The sequence below is a fragment of the Lampetra planeri genome, chromosome 4 (genome assembly GCF_965212315.1).
Source record: "Lampetra planeri chromosome 4, kcLamPlan1.2.h2, whole genome shotgun sequence".
NCBI classification, from domain to species: domain Eukaryota; kingdom Metazoa; phylum Chordata; class Hyperoartia; order Petromyzontiformes; family Petromyzontidae; genus Lampetra; species Lampetra planeri.
The window spans coordinates 26,163,557-26,186,276 of NC_136110.1; the positions used below are offsets into that span (position 1 = coordinate 26,163,557).

General features: G+C 45.2%; 2 protein-coding genes across 6 annotated transcripts in view; one reads left to right on the forward strand and one right to left on the reverse strand.

Annotated features, from left to right (window-relative positions):
* LOC144717872 (rho GTPase-activating protein 18-like) overlaps positions 1 to 15,032 on the forward strand; it is a 44,160-nt gene extending 29,128 nt beyond the window's left edge. For all 4 annotated transcript variants that reach the window (XM_078593613.1, XM_078593615.1, XM_078593614.1 and 1 more), the window contains exons 9-15: positions 2,875 to 3,037; positions 4,378 to 4,460; positions 7,582 to 7,800; positions 8,430 to 8,573; positions 9,751 to 9,893; positions 11,096 to 11,160; positions 12,412 to 15,032. In XM_078593613.1, the coding sequence (XP_078449739.1) occupies positions 2,875 to 3,037; positions 4,378 to 4,460; positions 7,582 to 7,800; positions 8,430 to 8,573; positions 9,751 to 9,893; positions 11,096 to 11,160; positions 12,412 to 12,527 (933 nt within the window). In that variant the 3' untranslated portion in view covers positions 12,528 to 15,032. The remainder of the gene's footprint in view (positions 1 to 2,874; positions 3,038 to 4,377; positions 4,461 to 7,581; positions 7,801 to 8,429; positions 8,574 to 9,750; positions 9,894 to 11,095; positions 11,161 to 12,411) is intronic.
* Positions 14,297 to 22,720, reverse strand: part of LOC144717871 (laminin subunit alpha-1-like) — a 141,344-nt gene continuing 132,920 nt past the window's right edge. For both annotated transcript variants that reach the window (XM_078593612.1, XM_078593611.1), the window contains exons 59-63: positions 22,318 to 22,479; positions 21,532 to 21,688; positions 20,218 to 20,351; positions 17,451 to 17,700; positions 14,297 to 16,861 (exon numbers count right to left, since the gene is read on the reverse strand). In XM_078593612.1, coding sequence (XP_078449738.1) covers positions 16,701 to 16,861; positions 17,451 to 17,700; positions 20,218 to 20,351; positions 21,532 to 21,688; positions 22,318 to 22,479 — 864 coding nt within the window. In that variant the 3' untranslated portion in view covers positions 14,297 to 16,700. The remainder of the gene's footprint in view (positions 16,862 to 17,450; positions 17,701 to 20,217; positions 20,352 to 21,531; positions 21,689 to 22,317; positions 22,480 to 22,720) is intronic.

The following is a 22,720-nucleotide window of genomic DNA, read 5'->3' on the forward strand; positions in this document are numbered from 1 at the left end:
ATGTGCTTTCAGGTTGTACCGCATGTTGTCCGGCACGTGGTCCGACGTTTCGCTCCGCGTGCTGGCAGCGTCATCCAGAACGACATGGGGCACCACGGTGGCGAGATGTTAGCTACCTCGCCTGGTATACAGGACGTTGTGGGTTCGATTCTGACCCTTACACCTGTATATTTGGAGTTTGCGTGTTCTCCCCGTGGTCGTGTGGATTTTTTTCCAGGTCCTCCGTTTTTTTTTCACCACGTTTAGAAACATGCGTTTGGCGTATTTGCTGCTATAAATGTCCACGTGATAAGCCACTTCGTTGAGCTACCATTTGTGGCCAGGTCGCTTCTGAAAAATATCTATATGGCTCAGTGGGCCTTACCTGGTAAATACAAATATTATTTGGGTCTTTCGGTAAAGTCACGTAGATAGGTTCAAAAAAATTACAAAAAACCTACGACGTTTCGATCGCAACACAAGCTTATGTTGCGATCGAAACGGTCATCATCACCTGATGTGGTGTGATCGAAACGTCGTAGAATATGAATTCCTACAGTCACGAAAGCTTTACGTCGAGATAAAATACAAAGAGTTGAGTTAGTTTAAATAGAATGGAGCAGCTTACTTTCTCTCTCGATTATACAGGGTTGCTGGCTGCTACCGATGTTGATGATGTAGGCCAGCTGATGTGACTTATTAACTTCATCACTTATACATTTTTACTTAACTTTCGTGACTGCAGGAATTCATATTCTTGGTTCTTTCGGTAAAGTCGCGTAGATAGAAAATTATTTTATTCACTTTTTATTTTTTCTATCTACGTGACTTTACCGAAAGAACCAAGAATATATATTCATCACTTATGCATACAAGCTCATCACTCACTTGTGCATATGTGGTCAGTTCCTGAACCAACTTCCAGCACGTGGAGGGAAATGTCTGACATCATGTCGAACATCACGCAGTACAATTGGAAAACCTATCGAAGACCTGTACAGCACGTACATGAAATATCAAGTAGGAGCTGAAACTTTGGTCCTCCATCCCTATAGGTTACCAAGTTCACCTGTTGGAGGCCTCCAATGAGACATTTTGCTCACGTGGCTCCGTTTTTATGACGTTTTAAAACTGGGCCCTCTGATGGATCATTTTCACGTCATTGATTTTTGCATATGTTGGTTTATCCTTTGCTATCTCACTGGCATATTAATATTTGACATCGGTGCTTTGAAATATATTTAGATTTCCTTTTTTGTGACAATATTTAAAGTGCTCAATAATTTAAGAAGTATATATATATTTAAATAACACCATTAGTTTAAGTTCAAGTTCATTTATTAGGTATAGCCCTGTGAGCCATTCGGCTCTTGAATCGGGTGCAACCGCAACAAACAAAAAAACAAACACATGAACAAAAACATCTTAAAGTGAATATGTGACTGAGTGCAATTAGAAAATCCAAGAAAAGACAGTAAAATATTGCAGAAAAAGCACCGTACACAAAAATGTGCAAAAATCCCAGTGGGATGCAAGTCAAACAACAACAACCACAAGACAACTTAGATTAAGGCCATCAGTCTAACTCTGTACTACAACAAAAAAACATGGCCAAACCAAAAAACTTATCGAAAATCACCAAAATAAAGCCATAAAAGCAATGAAACAGTGATCATAGGAACTGTGACCGAATTTTCACAATAAACGACGTAAACAACATGTACTACCAAACTCTGCAGCCATAGCTGGCTGCATGAGTCACTCCACAACAGTAGGAGCATTACTCCCATAGAGGCCTCTGCCGTAACAGTGTAGGATTTCCACGACTGCCTTCGAGTCACAAATGGAGAAGAGAGATGACTCCCACAGAACGCTGATGTTTGTGTAATGATATTACCAGGATTTAGGTCTTCAGCTGCAAGGTTTATGTTTCGTCACAGTTGCTTGGTGGCAGCAGTGATTTGCATAAAGATTACTCACAGACAGTTGGGGTGGGTGGGGGGGTGTTCAGGGTTGAGAGCACTTGGCTCAAGAAAAGTCGTTCAGAGTCGACCACTAAAAAAACGGCGTCATAACAACGGGTGCGTTCGGCCTCGTACGAAAAGTGTTGCCAAATAGAAGAACGGCGTGATAGCGCAAAACGCGTTGCGTGAAAACGCGTTAGGCGATGACTTAACCCACTCCCATTTCGATGATGTACGTGTACGTCATCGGTTTTTATTCGGAGTCCGTTCCGGAAGAAAAACTCAAATGAAATAAATCTTGACTTAAGAGCTTTCGTGACTGCAGGAATTCATATTCTTTCGGTAAAGTCACGTAAATAGGTTTGTTATTTTCTTTGAACCTATCTACGTGACTTTACCGAAACACCCAAAGAATATAAAATGAAATATAATAACTTTATCGGTACTGAGGCACCCACAAGGCCATGCGGGAGGGTTTGTTGTACAGTTTAGCACCAGCTATCATAGAGTGTGGTTGTGTCGCTATGGTTCTCTGCGGTGAGTACTTCGTCTCTCGAAATAATGCCTCTCTAAAAAAAATGTGCTGAACCGCTTGCGCGTTCCAAGATTCGGCGGTGAACGGGACCCACCACGCAACTTTGCAGACGTCTCTGAACGGGACAAAGGGTTAATAATGTAGGTGCTCATCTTCTTGGTTCTTTTGGTAAAGTCACGTAGAAGGAAAATAATAAAATAATAAAAATAAAACATAATAAAATAAAATAATTCTCACGACGTTTCGGCCACTACGTGACTTTACCGAAAGAACCAAGAAGATGAATCCCTGCAGTCACGAAAGCTTTAAATCGAAATGTAGGTGCTGCGTGTAGTTGAAAGAGATGGATCGCTCGCCCGCTGCTTGCTTGTGCCGTGGCCGTGCTGGGTGGGCCAGGAGCTGCGGCGCGAGCTCGAGGAGTGGAGCCCGGAGAGCGGGCGGCTCGACTGGGGGTCGCTGCGGCCTCACGACGCGGCCGCCCTGCTCAAGCTGTACGTGCGAGAGCTGCCCTCGCCGCTCCTCACCGAGCAGCACCAGCCGGCCTTCGCCTGCGTGCAGAGTGAGCCGCACTGCCCTGCCCGATGCACGCACACCGTGCCCACACACACACAGAGGACAAAGACAGCCCGTAACAGACTGTTGGGGCAAGTGCTGTTAGCGAGTAGCACCTATGAAGGCCGGCACAACACATGGGGGTTGGTGGCCAGAACCACGCCCGGCCCGCCTTTGTCTCCATGGTGGACTAATTTGAGACTGAGTCGACCTAGGAAAGGCACAGAACCGGGTCGGATAATTGTCACCGGTGTTGGCCGTCGGCGGGAATTGAACTCAGGTTGCCGGGTTCATAGCGCAGTGCACTCACCGCCACTACCGCTGCCAACACACACACACATCCATTACCCGACTGAAAGAAATATTTATTTTAAGTGGATGAGTGTATTCCATAAGGCCATGTGGTTCACAACCCTGTGGTCGTGGGGCTCTCGGTGGTTCGCAAGGCTGTGGGAAGTTGGCTGCGAAATTGTTACAGTGATAATTATTCTTCAGAAAACACCACATTGCTATTCTGCATGGTGTGGAATTGGTCTTCGTTTTAGTTTATTGTCCTTCCCCCCCCCGCGCACCTCCAATTTGTACGGTTGGCTACGTACGGTGTGAAAGAACTTCAACATACATTCATACATCAGCATTTTAAATCCTTTGAATGCATGCCAATGTTAAAATAAATGTTACGCGAATATTTGTCGTCGGAAATTTAAGCTTCTATTTAGATACGTGCATTTTAAATTGTTATTTACGTACATTTCATTTTCAAAACGGTGTGCACATTGCTATAGCCATTTATCAACCCACTGTTTTATCGAGGCCTCCCCACTAGAGTGCCAGTCGTGGGGTTATTTGACCATACTTCATCACGGACAGTGTCGGTTGGTGATGGGATGGCCTGGGACCAGTTCACATTTTAGTTTGTTGTCCTACCCCCACACCTCCGATTATCATGGTTGGCTAACGTATGGTGCGAAAGAAGATCAACATACACACGTACAAGTCATGGCCAGGGAGAAAACGCAGGTCACCGGGTCAAAGAGCAGTACGTTAACCGCTGCACCACACCACTCCCCTTCACTAACCCACTCAAACTGCCAAAGAAGATGAAGTATGGTCAAAACCTCCCACATGACCCGACATGGCACAGGGTGGGAGGTCTTCATCCAGCAGTGGGTTAACAAAGCGCTGAAAATTATTATTGATTTTATTGCCATACATATGTTTAACATAGATGTGTACAATTCTTTGAGACTGGCGGCTTGCTTTACCAAGAATGCCACCGTTGATTTTCAGCGAATGTAACAAAGCTCCCACTCCCTCTCTTTTCTCATCCCCCCCCACCACCAACAGGCATTACGCTGCTCAAACATCAACTCCAAGCTCTGAACCTGTTGGTGTTGCTACTGCCAGACGCAAACCGCGATACGCTCAAGGCAAAGCAGCTTAACAGTTTACAAAAAAAGAAAAATAATTTTACGTGAAGGCTTATTAGCAACACTTGGTAGCCACAGTTACTGGGGAACTCCTCAGCTGCTTCGTCCGCCGGATTGATGTTCACATGTCTGGCGAAGTCGGTGCCTTCCCGCAATGTACATTGCAGTTGTGCCAATCCAAAATATTTAACAGCCATCTATTTGTTCAAATGTTATTACCAGACAATGGACATATACGGCTTAAATCCTCCCCCCCCCCCATTTGTGTATTTCCACTTAGCAATGTGAATGGGTGCATCACAATGAGGCCATCGGCAGGTTGTGCGTGGTGGGGTACAATGTGGGCACCTCGTCAAAGGCATCTGACCAGTGTGGAAAAAAGTATGCCGAATGCCCTCGAGAGGGGCTCTCTATAGCTCCCCTTAGCAGGGATTTGTGGTGGGTTAGCAAGCAATTGCGGGGCTACACCTTTTAACTTGATACATTTTGATAATTGAAGAAATGGAATGCAAGTTATAGCAGCCTGATGCAGGATGACTTTAAATGTATTCTTAGGTTTTTTCGGTAAAGTCACGTAGGTAAAAAATTAAAATTAATAAAAGTAAAATAAAATAAAAATCACGACGTTGCGGAGGCAACACAAGCTTCCGTCTTCAGGTGGAACCGTCACAGCACGATAGCTGTAATCAAGTGAGAGAAATACCAAGAAAACACTTGATACAGCTATCGTGCTGTGACGGTTCCACCTGAAGACGGAAGCTTGTGTTGCCTCCGAAACGTCGTGATTTTTATTTTATTTTTATTTTACTTTTATTAATTTAAAATTTTTACCTACGTGACTTTACTGAAAAAAACTAAGAATATGAATACTTGCAGTCACGAAAGCTTCAAATCTAGACTTTAAATGTGTGACACGGAGACCACCCGCGTTGCAATTGTGGGGCGAGTGGAAAAATGGGTGCCCAATTATTTTAAACTCTAGTATCGGCCGGAAGGAAAGAGAATTCCCGACTGCACTATCTCTCTCGCAAGGAAAACCACCACGCCACACGGTAGCCAGCACAATTAACCTTCCTTTACATGTATCAAAAACATCCTCGAAGCCTTCTCACGGCACGCTTTAAGATATTTTGCGGGGGTCGACTTTCCAAGCCACGGTAATTGTACACTTTTCTAAACAAAGTCGCGCGCTTCATGTCTTAAGCATAACAAGCACTCTGAACGCTGTGAAGGACCAATACGGTCTGCAAGCAGGGCCTGTCTAAACTACAGCCCTCCGCAGGCCAAATGTGGCTCCCGCCAAACTTCTCGGTAAATTCGGGCCCCCCCCCCCGAACCCAAGCGTCACTCGAATTTGCGATAAAAAAAACGGCCCGCGACAGCATTGAAATCCTCTTCATGAAGTGAATTATTTCACGAAAAACTGCGCGAGATAAATAAGTGAACCATAAAGGGATATGTGTCGGCTCTGCGATCATGACATTTTTTTGGGGGGAGTGTGTGGGGAAGATCGGTGGTGGGGGACGCACACCTGAGGACTGCAAGCAGTTGCCGGCTTAAGTGTCGTACTCAGGTGCTTCTATTTTTATTAATCTTCTCTGCCTTCCCAGTCTCATTTCTCCTCTCGTTACATGAAAAAAATCGTCTACGTTTCTCACGTCGCTCTTTTGAACACATCCCACGTCCGTCCCATGTGCGTTTGTATTGTCTGTCCGTGGCCCATGGGTCTCTGCGTGTGTGTCAATCCAGTCCTCGATGCAAAAGGTTTAGAGACACCTTGCCTACAGTAAATGGCACCAAGGTGGAGCATTAAAGGACATTTTCTCGAGAGTATTTCAACCCAAGAACATGCATTACCGTTAATGTGTTGATGATAAAACGCAGGCACAGGGAGGCCTTAGCGCAGAGCTTGCAAGCAGGGATTTAAAACAAAGCTGCTTGTAACACAATAGCAGGAACTCTGCAGAGCAGTCGCATATGCTGGGCTTGTTTTCGTAAGGAACAGCTGAAGTGCCAATGACAAAGCTCACGTTGCTCAGACTTTTATCGAAAATGTTTCAGTTTCTGAAAAAATAAAACATTTTATTACATCATTTTTTAGACAATGTTTTTCGCGACGTATATTTGAACAGTCTAATCCAACGATAACATCGCTCCAGCTCATATAACCTCACTGTCCGTCACAGAGGGGGGGAAGGCCAGGATTCTTCGAGTTGTGGAATCGGAGATATTTTGAGTGAACGTACAATTGTGGCACCTAGTGTGTATATGCGTGGGGTTTCTCAGTGTACTTTAGTTTCCTCATCAGTGTAATCGTATAAAATAAAAATCAGATAAAATGTCTAAGCAATTCCCTTATTTTTTTTTTATCTGAGCCCGGTAAAAGGCACAAACTGTATCAAGGGAGCGGGCGAGGGGGGGGGGGAGTACAGAAATTCCATAGACCGAATTCGGAACTCGGTGTTACTGGGTTCTGGGAAGGGAGAGAAGGTTGGGCTCTCGCTTCCCCACTCACGCAGTAGGGACTGCGAGCAGGGGGAGCGTCGGAAGGGGAAACGGGATGCGCGGTGGGGGTGGTCTAAGCAACATCTTGAGAAAAGTTTTCCCGAGACCCGTCGAGGCATTCCTGTATGAATTTAAAGAATAAAGATAATTAATTCATCGACGTGGATGCTGCTGTGATGTACTGGTTAGCACACTGGACACTGGAGTTATCCAGCAGTGCAAACAAATGGGCAAGTTTCTTAGATCCTCCTGCCTTGGACCATCCAGGAGTATAAGACGTCTGGCCAGCATGGAGGACTCTCGTGCAGAAGTGCTTCACTAATTTTCAGAGTAGGGGGGCCCACTTTTGCCATTAAGATATCCGTGTGAGGAGCCACCACACATTTGAAACCATCGGGGTTTGATAGCACGATGATGGGGGGACCGCACTAGAGGCCACCAGGGTCCGCCAGTGGCCCGCGGGTCTTGCATTGAAGAACACCGTCTCAAGAGGCTCTCTCCAGAGCTCACTCTAGCGTTACGAGCAAGCATTTTCAGGGCTGCACATTTACCTTTAAAAAACCAAAAAACATCTTTACCAATCTGAGAGCGCCGCCCGTCTCGTGTGCCATTTCAGGCCCTTCTGGAGTTCCTGAGGCGAGTGTGCGAGAACGAGCGGGAAAACCGAATGAGCCTGCGCAACGTCGCCATGGTGATGGCACCAAATCTGTTCCTGCCGCGGGGGCATCAGAGAGGGGGGGGGCAGACCTCGGACCAGCGGCACGTGATGCAGGCCGGCGCCGGCATCGTGGGCGTCACGAGGCTCCTCATCAAGCACCAGGACCTGCTGTGGACCGTGAGTGCGGATGCTGGCCACCTTCTGAGTTACACATAGGCACCAGTGGTCATATCGTTGGGTTGGGTGAGTGGGCGGGGGGAGAAGAGAAGATGAATATCTCACAATTCTCCAAAAAAGTAATTTCCTGCTCAAATGAGCACAGGGGCTGTGCGCATATCCTGAGCCACTCGAGTAAAATAAATGGTTTGCGCAGTTGATTTAGATTTTTTTTTTTATGAGCCTGGTGACCCGAGTTAGATTCCTGACCAGTTAACTGGTAATTAATATCTGAAGCCGACTTAAGCAACACCTTAACCAATGTGCACTGATCGGCGCGGTGCAATAAGGTCAAGTGTAGGGAGGCCTTCATCCATCAGTTGTTTGGTAAAGGGATGAAAAAAATGTCAAATAAGCTGCAAAGGAGGGAAACGGCAAGATCAGCGAGACAGAGGTGGGTGTATAATGTCGTCGCAGTGATGGAAGCAGAGAGAACAGTGAAGGCAAAACACGTAAAGATGTCGATGAGGATGCGGACAGTGAGTGGGTAGGCATAAAAGGCCGATGCCATTAAACGATGTCCACTCCCCCTACTTGTGAAAGTTTTCACTGACCGTGGCGTTGACGATCTTCTCACCCGTGTCCGCCAGGTGCCTGCGTTCCTGTTGCGGCAAATTCGCGATGTGTACGAAGCCCAGAAACGAAAGCCGGTGCGGGAGAAGAGCATGAGGAAGCTGCTGAAGAAGGGGAGCAGTGAAAAGGAGAGGCAGCCACAAGACCGTCAACCTCGAGAGGTAAGAAGATCCGATCGTGTCCGTCCAATGCTCGCCTAGTTGCGTTGGCTTCCGGTTGCCAAACGACAACATTCTAAGGCCGTGCTCATTGCACGCAAAGCGCTTGTTACGAATGAGCCACGCTGCCTTGCTGATCTTGTCGAGGAGCGTAAACCATCACGTGAACTCCGGTCATTCTCGCAGTAGCGGCTTTTGGCTGGCCATCGAACAAAGACGGTCACTGCGTCACACGCTTTCAGATGCGCTTCTGCGGCCGTCTGGAATGCTCCTCCTTCCGATATTAGGAAGCCACTGGAGCTATGAACTTTTAAATCTAGATTGAAAACTAATTTCTTTAGAACTGCTTTTTGTGTTTAGTTTGTTGTCCTTCCCTCCACACCTGATTAGCACGGTTGGATACGTACGGTGCGAAAGATGCTCAACATACATACTTCTGCCAATCTTCATCTCCACTGGGTTGTCGTCGGTGTTGAGTTGTCGAGCGCAAGTTGTTTGCTGTTGGGGAGGGTGTTGATGGAGCGGCATACATATCTACTGTCGTGTCTCCAGCTTCCAAGTCAAATGTGGGAGACAAAATTCATGTCGTGGAAGCGAACACAACAAGCCACTTTCACGTTTACACCATTGGAACCTCATTTGCCAGTAAAAAATATGATAATTGGTTTTTTACCCTTCTATCTGGCAATAAAACTGACACCTTTTTTACAAGGAGTCATGTTTGCATAGACCACAATACCTGCAGCCATAATGCAAACAAAAAACATAACTCTGATAATGTATGCACTGTCCTTGAAGTTGATTGGTCCACACCCGAGACAGCTTTCCTTAGAGCCTAGTCTCACATGGGTTGGACCAGATGACGCCAAAAGGCGCACTGCATACATTATCAGAGTTAAGTTTTTTGTTTGCATTATGGCTGCAGGTATTGTGGTCTATGCAAACATGACTCCTTGTAAAAAAGGTGTCAGTTTTGTTGCCAGATAGAAGGGTAAAAAACCAATTATCACTTTCACGTTGTTAACATTGTAATCTCACAGAACGATAATAACGTCTTCAGAAAGATAAAAAAAAATCTCACCAAATGGCCACGATAAGGTAATGGGTCTCGTTAAGTTTACAGCACGGCGCTCACCTTTTTCGCGTGTGTGTGTCTCTCCTTTCGTATCGTCACCGGCAGACAATCCACTCGGAGGTGCCCGAGGGCATCATCCGCGTTCAGGCACCGCGGTTGCTCAAGGTCTCCATGGCGATACAACTGACCGAGCAGATTACTGCGGGTGACATAGTGGAACGCTTCCAAAGCAACCTGTCACATGCCAGGTGCGACCACAGCCGAACAGTGGGGGTCAGCTGCGTGGGAGTTGAGAACTATGTTGTCTCGTATGCAGTTACGCAGGCACACGCGTTCCACGTGGCCACTCGCAGTGGCTTTTTGCCGTTTCTGGAGGAACCCCGAGGGCATGGGTTCAGCCTCCTGGCTCCGCTAAAATTGCGTTTGGCCAGGAGACATGCATACGTATGTACTTATATCTACCTACTGTGACCAAATCACCTATAATGCGGCCGAATCCATTAGACCTCAAAAGCCCAACAGGCATGAGTGTGGACAGTGCTTTGATGGACAAACTTTGTGCACAAACAAAATGCTGCAGGAACCCCGAAGGTCAAACTGGTCCTGCTCTCAATTACATAGGTCCGGAAGTCCAATGGGCTGACTCTTTAAATATTGAATATGTTCACGACATGTCCATACACATGCGCAAGGATGAACACGTACTTATACAAAGTTTACATTTTAAGTACAAGTGAAGCAAAATCTTAAACAGTTTTCTTTTTAACTACCGTGTTTTTTTCCCGTGCAAATTCAAACGACGTAGGCTTGGTGGCCAAGAGTCTCGATTATGGCTCGATTGTCTGGTCAAACTCTGAACAGACTATTTTCTGTTTAACACGTGGGAGGCTTTCGCGACCAATATCATCCATAATTGACGTTTTTGGGTTAGATCGCGTAAATGTATAAATGTGTCGTACTCAGATTGTAAATGTTGTGGCTTGGCTCTCCAACACATCGGTGTGCTGTAGTAGTGACGAATTGGCCACGTTCTGTTTACGTGACAACCCTTACTAGTTGGCTGTGTCGGGTGGTGGCGGGTTTTAACGACACATTTATATATTTACGCGATCTAACCAAAAACCTCTATTTTCTGCTCTATTTATTTAGACGTAAAGGTAGGCAGTATTCTGCGACAATTATACGACAAACAACATTGTTTAGCCCATTGACAAATCATAATAATGTTTTTTTTAGTTTAGATTCCAAACCAATTGTAAATTCACAACCATTTTATCGATTTATATGAGCACAACATTTCTGTTAGAAGGAACTGAACTTCATCTATTCCCACAATGAGGATAATTCAAGAAATGAGTCAAGAACTTATCTGACCTTGTGGTTTTTTCCCCCCGCGATAAACCAATGATAATGGCGTGTGTGTGTGTGTGTCCGTGTCCCATGGTGCCAGCAATGGAGCCCGGCAAGAGTCGGACATAGAAGAGCATCGTCTGTACGAAGTTGGTGGAAACATAGGTGAACCTCATCGCACCCTCCACGACGTCACATGATTTTGACGATTTAAAGCTTTCGTGACTGCAGGGATTCATCTTCTTGGTTTTTTCGGTAAAGTCACGTAGAATGGAATTTTTTTTTTTTTATTCTCACGACGTTTCGGCCACAACGCAAGGACGGCTGCTTGCGTTGTGGCCGAAACGTCGTGAGAATTATTTTATTATGTTTTTTTTTTAATTTCCATTATACGTGACTTTACCGAAAGAACCAAGAAGATGATTTTGACGTTTAACACGTAGTAGGCTTTCGTGACCAATATCATCCATAGTAGAGGTTTTTGGGTTAGATCGCGTAAATATATGTCGTTGAAAAAGGGTTGTCACGTAAACAGCACATGCCAATTTGTCACTAGCACACCGGTGTGTTGGCGAGCCAAGCCACAACATTTACAACCTGAGTATGACGTTTCGCCAGTAATTACAACCAGCTTCATCAGGCGACAGCTAGATTTGTTCATGCACTCTTTTCAATTCTTTGGCACGCGTTTTATTCTTTTGTATGCAGCATATAAGAAACATTGTGCGATTCAAATTGCTGTTTCACTGAAACTCTTTATTATTTAAGGATACCTTTATGGATGCCGTGCATATTTAATATCATGTGTTTACTAGATAAGCTCATAATAGAATGTACTCTGAAGTGTACATTCACAACATGTACACATAATCCACATTACACGTGAACTGCACTCTTAATTAGTCATAGCAACGATGCTGTTGTGTTGTAATGGTTAGCACAATTGGGTTTGCGATATGGAGGTCGCCAATTTGGTCTCCCTGCGTTGCAGTTGATAATAATGAGCAAGTTTCTTGACGCACGCTCACCTGTCCACCGGGCAGTATAAATGCGTACACCAGTCGATCGCCAGGTTGCCTTTGGTGGGGAAAAGTCTGGGTGCTCCCATCTCTTCCAAGGACGTCTGGCCGGCGTGGAAGACCAGCCCAAATCCCGCTTGGCGGGGAGCCCTTAATGTCTCTCTCTCGCCGAGGCCATTTCGCTAGCGGTGGCGTGAGAAAGAAATTGCAGGGCTGCACCTTTACTCGCCAAGTCAAGAGCAAGAGTTTGTTTTGATGCGCGTGCACAAATAAATTGTGAAGCGCGGGGCTGTCTGCAACAGAGCCTGTGTGGGATCTACAGTAAAATGCATCCTCTCCACCCCCCCCCCTCGTTTCCCCATGGTTGTCATCATTTCCAACTGTGCCGGCCACGCAGGCGAGCGCCGTTTGGACAACCAGACCTGCATGCTGGCGCTGTACCGTGTGAACCCGCATGCCGAGTGGGTCATCAAGCCGCGGGGGCTGCCCGCCGCGCCAAATGCCGTCTGTTGACCAGGCGGCCGCTCGTGTATCTTGGACTGCTCATGGGGGCCTCGCGCATCAGACGATCGCTCAGGAGGCACGGGGGAGCGCCACGGAGGGCGCAGGCGCTGCTACGCACAACTTGCCGTGCTGAAGCAAACATTGGCCCGTGATGTGTATATAGAAGAAATACAGACACTCGTGAACATGTTCCTGTTTTTTTGCTAAGTGCTGGGGTAAAGTTGTACGTCTTTCAACAGCATTGACAAAGAGCAACGGTGATTTATGCATTTTTTAAATGTTTTTTTTAAGCACTGCAAGGGAAGAACACTACAAGTTACTACGACAATCACTATTATTTAAATGTAGTTTAATTCGTAATTTGTTTTTCTCATTTGCTCTGTGACAAAGCATTTGAACCTTTATAGCTCCGTGCACAGCACTGACAGGTTCCACGTTTGAAGGAGTTACACTTCACCTCATCATGTGTTGAAACAAGCAGAATGTTTTGGTAGTAAATGACTGCATATAAAATATGAGGATAGTGCACTTCAAGGCTTGCAGGTACTGGGACTTGGAAGAAAGATGTTTTGAACGAATGGGGAGTGCCAACCCTACACATGGCCGGAAGAGAAATGCTCCAAAGGATGCAACCGAAAACAAATCATGAGCAGTGATACCACTTCTGTACATACACTAAGACGGATATCCAAGCTATCAAGGATACAGAAAGACAATGGACATTTCCTGTTTTGAATTGTACTCGCGTGGAAGTACAATGAGCGTATTACGAAGTGCATGTCTTGCCAAAGGATTTATTTTATATGCATCTAAGTATTCTACCAAACCAGTATGATTAGTTTTTTAAAGAATTTGCTGTGGAAGTAACTGATGAAAAAGGAAATCTATTGAAGATAACCACTGCCAGTTAACGCTGTTTGGGTTGACACTCAGTACCAATGCAATCGTGTTCCGTTAATCATTGTGGGAGGTGGTGCGGTCATGCGAACGCTACCTTTTCTTGAAATACGATGGGAATTTAGCACTCGACATGTGAAGGAAAAAACACATCGCATCCATACGCCGATCATACGTGCTCCTCTGCAGTTGTGCACAGCTGTGCGTGGAAAAACTTCATTTAGCAGTCCACTGCTGGATGAAAGTTCCCCTCCCCCCCACGGTGTTGGTAGTAGGGGGTTTTGGAGGTCGGGAGAGGGGGCGGAGGGTACCGGCTCAGATATCGCTCAACACTGATGGTGGCCACGGCTGGGAATTGAACTCTGCTTTTTGTGTTCTCAGCGCAGTGTGCCAAGCACTGCACCCCCCCCCCTCCACGCATAGTAACGACTGACTTGGTCTTATGTGTGCCAAGGGCATTGCATTAAGACCCACGCTAATGTTCTTGGAAAAATACCACCAGGAGCTGGCTTCAATTTGAAGAGTGCACTACCATTACAAGAGGTCTGGTTCAACAGGAACAGGCAAGTGGAGTTACATTATGATGGCATATGCTGCAACACAACCACTAACTGACAATGTGTTGTTGGCTTTTGTCAGTTTTGAAAAAGAAAAGCATAATAGTTGTGTAACAGTAGTTTATATGATACGCGTCTCAGTGCAGTAAGTTAAGCTATTTTAAACACGTAACCATTTTAGAGTGTAGGTGTGTAGTCATCTTTTATTTGGGGAACATTTTGTAAAAAAACAAACTAAAACATTAAAGTGTAATGTGAAAAGGTGAAGGCATGTACGGCCATATGCAACGGGTCTGCGCATAACAAAATCATTAGTGCGTTGAATTCGTGACAAGATGGTGTTTATTGACTAAATATGAAACTTGGTAACTAAAAGTAAAAAAACAAACCCCATAACGCACACACACAGGAGATATGAAGTGTAACAGTTCCATTTTGTTTGTAAAACACTGTTTAACAATGCACCTAAAAATGAAGGCTTCACAGAATATTGCGTTCAAGTCGTGATTATTTTGCACGTTAAAAGCACTGTTAAACTAGTTAAGAAATAGCACCTTTCTCATAAACATTAAACATTCGAGTTGTAATGCACAATTAAAATGTGGCAATTTAAAACCACTGAAAAAAACCATCAGTATGGCTCGTAGCTCGAATATATGTTAAAAAAAATTGGCTCAACATAAAAAATGGCACACGTGTGCAGAGTTTAAACTTCCCACACAATACTTGCACGTGAAGGATATGCATTGTAGGTTTAGACTTCTCAACATGGACCAAATCAATATATGAGCACCATACACAGCACGTGCAGATCGGCCTGTTGAATGTCCCATTATTGTATTGTCCACCCACGAGTCTTAGATATTGTGCTGTGATCGTATATCCACACGAAGGTGTTGTCTTTTTGCAAACATTTCCTAATTTGTCACCTGTTTCAGAGCCAATAAAATAGTAAGACGTATGGAGGCATCTATACATTGTATTAAAAGAAGACAACATACACTTGTTAATGTGTGCGCGAAGAGAAAGTACGAAACATTAAATTGTCAATCGCTGTTCATCCGTGATGTATTCTTATTTTGATCGATCATTTCACAATGTTCTCAAACAATATAAAAATGTTGTCGCTACAGATAGTCGACCGGCAGATCTTGTGAGGTGGGTTAAAGTATATGGGCACTCCCACCTCTTCCCAGATGTCTGGTCGGTGTGGAAGAGTAGGCCAAACACCCTGGAGGAGGGGCTCTAGAGCTCCCCCTAGCACGGGCCTTTTCATCAGCAGTAGCTTCAAGAGCCGAATGGCTCACAGGGCTATACCAAATAAATGGATGAAACTGAAACTGAAAGCTTCAGCGATTGCAGGACTGCATCTTCGCCTCCAGTTTGATAAAAAAAAAATTGTGACTGCTGGAAGCCGTACTGCCAAACACAACATTGGAATTGGGAACACGATAGATGCTGCAATTTGAACACGAGTTTTGGTGAAAATATTTGTATTCCAAATGGTTCAATTATTTAAATGTATTAAATATTTTTTTGCAGATTTGCCTATAACAAGTTAATTTGATTCCAATGTTGCATAATGTACCATTACAACCGTTTAGAAACTTTAGCGCAAATGCCATGGCATTGCATGTGATACTGTTAGCTGCATCACTTCATAATAATAATAGCAATGGTGCTACTATGGGGCAGCTTCTGTGATCGTAGAACACTGGACCGTCCATTTCCAAAACAATACGTCATTGTGCAGGAACCTCTATCTGACTTTAAATAACAGTGTAATATAGTCTGCCAATTGGCAGCTTGAGTATGGTGGGATTAAGTTGTTCTACCCGAAATGTGAAAGATGAGACTTATAACACCTCCTGATGACACATTCCATCCAGATACATAATCTTTGAGCACTGAATTGAGGTCGCGCCTTTGCTGCAGGATACTATGGTACCATTTCAATTGGAGACGCCAGGTCTGAATGTGAAATTCAGCCAATACTGATAAGAAGGTTGACCAATAAATACCACGAGCAGTGTCACAGCAAATTGCTATAGGAGGCTGCAGGTGCTGTAAAACAAGTGTCAGTGCATTCTGGAGATGCTACAGTGTTCTGTGGACACGTGTGAATACTGTCATGTTTTTTTTTACAATGTATTATTAAAAGGTTAAAAGAACACAAAAGAGGCAGTATGGAATGGCTGTCAGATTTCACTGCTGCTGAGCAAATGAGACCGAGTAGATGATTATTTTCTATAACTATGCGAGCTGTGATGGTCTACATTACTGTGCATGTGTATTAATTAATGCTACTGCATTGCAAAACAAAAATAACCTCTTGTCCTATAAAAAAAATAATTCCATAATATTCCAGTACAATTGTAAATACATCACCCGTAAGCAGGGTAAATGAACCCTCTTTGTATAAAACAATTAAAACGTTATTTTGTTTATTATGGGATTGTTTTAGAGCACCAAAACTTATTTTATTCTATGCTACATGATGCATTAGAGGTGGGTGTCGATTAAGAGCAAAATCAAAATTGAGTGAGATAATTTAGGAAACGGTTGGTTTTTCAGGCGTTATTAAATAGATCCAATCCATTTTCTCGACGAGTTTTCCCAGAAACAACCACCATCAAGCTTAATTTTGAACTTGTTTTTAAATAAAATGGATTGTTAAAAAAAACACGTAGCTGGGCTAGCATACATGCCCCACAGCCAGTCCACTTGCCTAGCTTTGAGCCGGACAGGCATGAGGCAGAACGCCCATCATGTCCGAGGCTTCTCCCAGGTGAATTTGCGGCTGGATTTGGTGGCTCTTCATGAAGCGAAGATTGCGAATGCAGCCTCGGAACGGCACTTGGGTGGTAAGTGCATGCTGCTTCACTCCCTCTGCATTAGACAAGATATCAAGGTACATGTAAGTAAATCAAACAAACTGGAAATGTTTACACGAAACATGTAAAGTATGCTGTCATTTGACGTTAAATGTACGCAATCAATGATTTTGCAGCAGTGTAGAATCACAGGCGAGGATGTGCGGATGCATAAATTAGAATGTAGTGGGTTCTATCTTCAGTTTTCTAGAGGAGGCTGTCTCAGCAGTGGCATGAGCAAGAAATTTCAGGGCTGAAACTTTACAGATAAATTTTCATTTACGATGTGTGGGTGGCATGCAGTGAGCGCAAATGTTGCTTTCCATACAAAATCGTTCACTCATGGTTCTATTGACCTGGGGTCAGGCATTCAAAAGGCACAGCAGCCAATACAAACTGTCAAACGTTTAAACATTGCAGGTCGTTGTATTTTCCAGGTAGTTATCGTGGAAGCAGAATTTTTTTTTTCACATAACGTGCGCACTCAGTTGAAATAACAACACCTGTGCTCCATTAACTATTAAAAGAGAAAACAGAAAACTCAAAACAAACAAAAAAATCTGGGCCCATGGCGGTGGACCACCTGTGCTCCCCCCCCCACGTACCTCGGAAGCCGCCAATGTAGACGGGGTCATTCGTGTCGGCCGAGTTGGATTGGTGTGGACTGGCGGCCTCTGTTGCGACTCCATCCACCTTCAGCACCAGGCGGTTCTTGAGCTTGCTGGCCTCCAAACGGTGCCAGTGGCCATCGCACAAGTGGCCGGCACCGGTGCCAGCGGACCCTGCCTCCGCTGATGCCAGCGGGGAGAGCTCGGCTGAGAAGCGGCCGGCTCCGTTGTCTGCGTGGAATAGCACCTGAAGGACAGGATCATCAAATTGCACATTTCACATTTGCGCCTCGTGCGGCTTTGTGCGAACGAGGTGGCAGGCATTCCTCGTGTAATTATCTAACGTGTCCTTTATCAAAAAATGATGCACGAGAAAACATTCACTTCATTCGACGCTTTTTCTCCAAACAGCAACAAAGCCTGGAGCGTTTAAGCTTATTCTGCCAAGGCAGTGGCCAGAGCAGGTGGCCGGCCCAATTTGGACGGATGCTTGGCAGATAATTATTTAAAGTGCCTGGATAAATGCCAGGCATTGAAATAGAAGCCCTCCACACCCCACATCGCCAGCACAACCAACAACCACCAACCCCACCCCCGCAATCCAAACACCCAATCCACTGAACTAAGCCTGGCACATTCATCACAAGGCCACAGGGCTGATCACACACAGCAGTGACTTAGAGCTAAATAAATTTGGACTGGATTGTTCATTATTTTTCTCGACTCTAAAAAATTAACCCGTAAAAACAAAGTTTTTCACTATAAATCCTTTATATGCGTGGCGGATAGAGTCCTCTCGTCCTCTGGCTTGAGATGGCTGCCACCTATGGGTCAGATGATTGTCTGGCAGCATGAAGCAATTGGTAATTAAATATTTAAAACATTTTTCCTAAACAGTGTAAAATTTTGGAAAAAAAATTTCACGAAAATTAATTGTCACGCACAACGAGTCTGTGTGCAAAATGTCAGCTCGATTGGATCACGGGAAGTGGGTTAAAAAACGACCGAAAGATTTGCACGGTCGTAAGCAAGCACGCAAGCACGCAAGCAAGCAAGCAAGCGAACTTAATATAAAGGATTTAAAAAGTGGGTTGGCTGCAAATGATATGTTTAATAATTTCAAAAGAAAGCATATGTGCCGCATACTGCCGTTATTTATGTGATGTTTATATATATACACGTGTACACATTAGATGCACTGCATATACAGTAATAATACGTCAACAAACAAAATAGAATACACTCGTGAAAATCCTCCAGCACCTCCCCTGCCAATGCTTGTCCCATGTACGCATTCTTTCTTATGATAGCTCAACAAGTGTAATCCGAGTCTGGACGTGAGAACAATGCTTGTCTGTTACGTATTAATGATCATAATTTCAAGCTGCTTTGTAGCTCCACTGCAGATGAAGGCATCGTCACACCATGGCGACACATAGGAGTTGTTTAACCATACTTCACCACGTTGTGCAATGCAGGATGGAAAATCGGTGGGGAAATTGCGGGATTGGTTCAGATATAACTCATCACCGATGTGACTGGGAATTTAATTTTGGCCATTAAATTCATCGTGCAGTGCGCTGTTAAATGAATTATTTTGGGTATTTTAACACGATTTGGATTTCTGTAGTGTTTAAACATCACTGTTAATCCATCAAATATAAAACATTCTATTATCGTGACTATGCAGACATCCAAACTGTCGTACCTCCTATCAAGCTTGGCCAGCAGACATGTGGGGTGCAGAGCCCTAATACGGTTGAATCGAATATTAATAATAAGTAGAACACATCTATTGTGGCAGTGAGTGAATGCTAGACTGAGTGAACTCCCTACTTTAAGTTGTGCTCATCTGACAGCGGTGGTAAACAATGCATGAAACAGACAGAACTTGTTCTCTCATGAGAATTAAGCCGTCACTTTTCATTGCAAAATCTACCAAGAGGCAGACGAAACATTTAGAAGCATAAAAGTCTGCACGCACCCATATGTATTACAGAAGTAATAGCAGTGTGCGCTAGTGCAGTGCGCTTGAATATTGCACCACTGCCCCCCTGTGTAATGAACCTGGTGACCTAAGTTCAACTGCTGGCTATGGCTCACATCAGTTTTGGGTGATAGCTGCACTAGTCCTGTGCAACCCCCATCCTCCTCCACCAACACACAGTGACCAGCATGGTGAAGTATGGTCAAACAACCCCAATGACCAAATGGCCAGGGAATGCCTTTATTTCAGGAATAAATGAACAAATGGCTGATGGTCAAAGCTTGAAATTATTTTTGTCGGTACATTTATTTCAAGGATTGGTAAAACAGAGATGAAGTGTAAGTCCGTCGTTAGGTCAGGACGACTTTTTTTTGTTGTCGCGAAGAAACTCATTCTTCATGTGCTTTGTCACCCCAAGTAGGACCCGCTAAATGGCATGCCTCTGAACGATAACGCTATTAGGAAAACCACGTCTCACTTGGACAATGCCGCCTATTGGCATTTATCATCGTTTACAACCTCTGCGAATAATTGCCTGGCGTTCTCACAGGCAGGATTGATCATCTGCAACTTCTGCCGTGGTGTTCAGCACAGATGCCGGAGGGTTTGACGTAGGGCGGGAGAATTGTGTGTCGTTATTTATTTTGTTTAACCAGGCGAGAGCTCAAAAGAGACCGGGATTGTCTCATTTGCAAGAGTCACCTGGGTCACCGAAATGATAAAAAAGGAAGGAAACACGAGAAGAGCGCACAAATGCAGGGAAGAAAGTGGTTTCACCTTTCCAGCGACCAGCTCGATGCCGACGGCATCCATGCGTGGGCTACTGATGGCCAGGAGCACCCCATCCAGCTGGGTCGTCCGGAACTCCAGCGAAATCTCCAGGTCCGTGCCCACGCGGTACCCTCCCGCCGCTGTGCACAAAAGCGAAGGTTAGCACTCATTGTTGCATGCTTGTGTGACATACTTGTGTTCTATTTGTCTCTTATTTTTAGGCTTTTTCGGTAAAGTCACGTAGGTAAAAAATTAAAATTAAGATACAGCTATCGTGCTGTAACGGTTCCACCTGAAGACGGAAGCTTGTGTTGCCTCCGAAACGGCGTGATTTTTATTTTATTTTTATTTTACTTTTATTAATTAAAATTTTTTACCTACGTGACTTTACCGAAAAAACCTAAGAATATGAATCCTTGCAGTCACGAAAGCTTCAAATCTAGAATATTTGTCTCTTGTTGCATAGCTCCATGGAATTACCTTTTTTTTTTACTTAGAAATTTTATTAAATATCCCAAACTCTCTGGAGTAGTTTCACCCCCACCCAACACGGTTTGGTTATTTCACCCACGCACCGCTATTCAGCGAATGCTGCCACGGTGTAATGGTTACACCACGGTTATCATCGATTAGTAGGTCACGTGAAGTGCGGGTAACTCCCGCCCCTTCTAAGATATCTGGCCAGCGTGGAAGAGTAGGCCAAAAATACCCTGTAGCGAAGCTCTCAAGAGCCCCCCCCCCCCACTAGTTGAGGCCCTTCCGCCAGGAGTGGCTTGATCAAGCAATTGCAGGGCTGCACCTTTACCTTCGTTGCTGTTCAACCCCCTCCCCTGCTTAGCACTTCACTCACTGCCGTCTCAGCTCCTGTACTTGCAAAAACAACTTCACTTAATCCCCACTAGTTACCCACACTCCTCACTCCACTTTCCCCACACCTAGCGCACTGCAGAGTGCCCCGCTCTCTTCCCCCACTGACCCACTCTCGACTCACACATTCCACAACACTCTCACTGGACAGGCAGCCTTGCAATGCATCTCGAATCGACGTCACGGCTGTTCATAGATTAAACGAAATTTCGATTTATTTCCCCCCCCCCTCTTCATGCTATTTCCATGGCTATTACCGAATCACCCGTACACACATCCTTGTACAGGCAGACGCACAGAGTTAATTTGCCCCCAAAATTAGAGTATTTTAAACTGAAGACTTATTTATGGGAGCTGTGTTGCCTGCTGCGACAGCACGCAAGCATGTCACAGGTCCACAAGGAAAGGGGAAAACGCACGCGCCATTGCCAATGTTTACACCGGCGAACGTACCTAGCATGGCATATCCCGTTCCCTGAAAGTAAAACCCAGGCTCCACGTTTTGATAGCAGCCCTCCACATGGTTCAGCGAAAACGTAGCTGGACTGAGGCTGTGCTTGGCACCGTTGAGTGAGAAGTCTCTGATGCATCCAGCCAAGCTGTTTGTGACCTGATGGACAATACACACGTTCGTGCAAAGAGTGTCATTCGTACATTTTTTGGGCACGTGAAAATGCGTCGATGCATCGATTCAAATTCTTATGCTCGAAAGTTATTTCTTGCTTAAATGAAGAACTGAGGTGGTGGCCATCTGCTGTTTACATTCCTCGGCCAGTGGTGGAAATTCCTGTTCCTTGCGGTGGGGGTCTCTCTAGAGGTCAACCACCGTTGACTTTTCCACAAGATGGTACTCATCATTCATCCGCGGTCGATAAAATGTGCCGAGTCAACCCAATCCAGGATTTGGACTTGCGTGATGAGTAGATATGTAATAACGAATTTATTCCAATATATTCTTGCACTCATGATACATGTATCGACTGTGCATCTCCCACCTTTTGGTCTAGAGAGCATTGTTTTGCTTTGCTCAAAATGTCCGATATTCAACGGGGCAAATTTTACACATGCGACAAAGTACTGAAAGGGATATTCCTTTTGTTCTTTGGAGGTTTGATCACGGAGCACGTGCGCATGGGCCTGCCAAAGAAGAAGGCTCCTTCCTTTTCAAGCCGTGAGCTTCACTACCCACCACCACCGCCACCACGTGTGCTTCAATCCCACGCCGAAGGCCAAACGTACGTTGCCCAGTCTCTTGATGCCGGGTGCACCAGCAGGGGCCCCGCCGAGGTAAAGCCTCTTCTCCACTTCCAGGCTGGAGCTGCCGCTGGGCAGCTTGGTGGTGGCGCGCTGCCGGGTGTCCACGCTCAGATCCACCTTGCGCTTTCCACGCTCGACCCTCAACTGCACGCACAAAGACCAAGGTCGCCCCGTGTAGCCTTAGCAGAGTGTCGGGGCAAGTGCTGTTCAGTGAGCGCCTATTAAGGCCGGCATGGCACGCGAGGGGGTAGGTGGCCAGCAGCATGCTCGGCCGTCTTTGTCTCCCTCACGGCAATGTTTGCACATCACACCAGGTACTCATTTGAGGCTGAGCTAAGTTGAGCTAACCATCACTGGTGTTGACCATGAGTGGGAATATAACTCG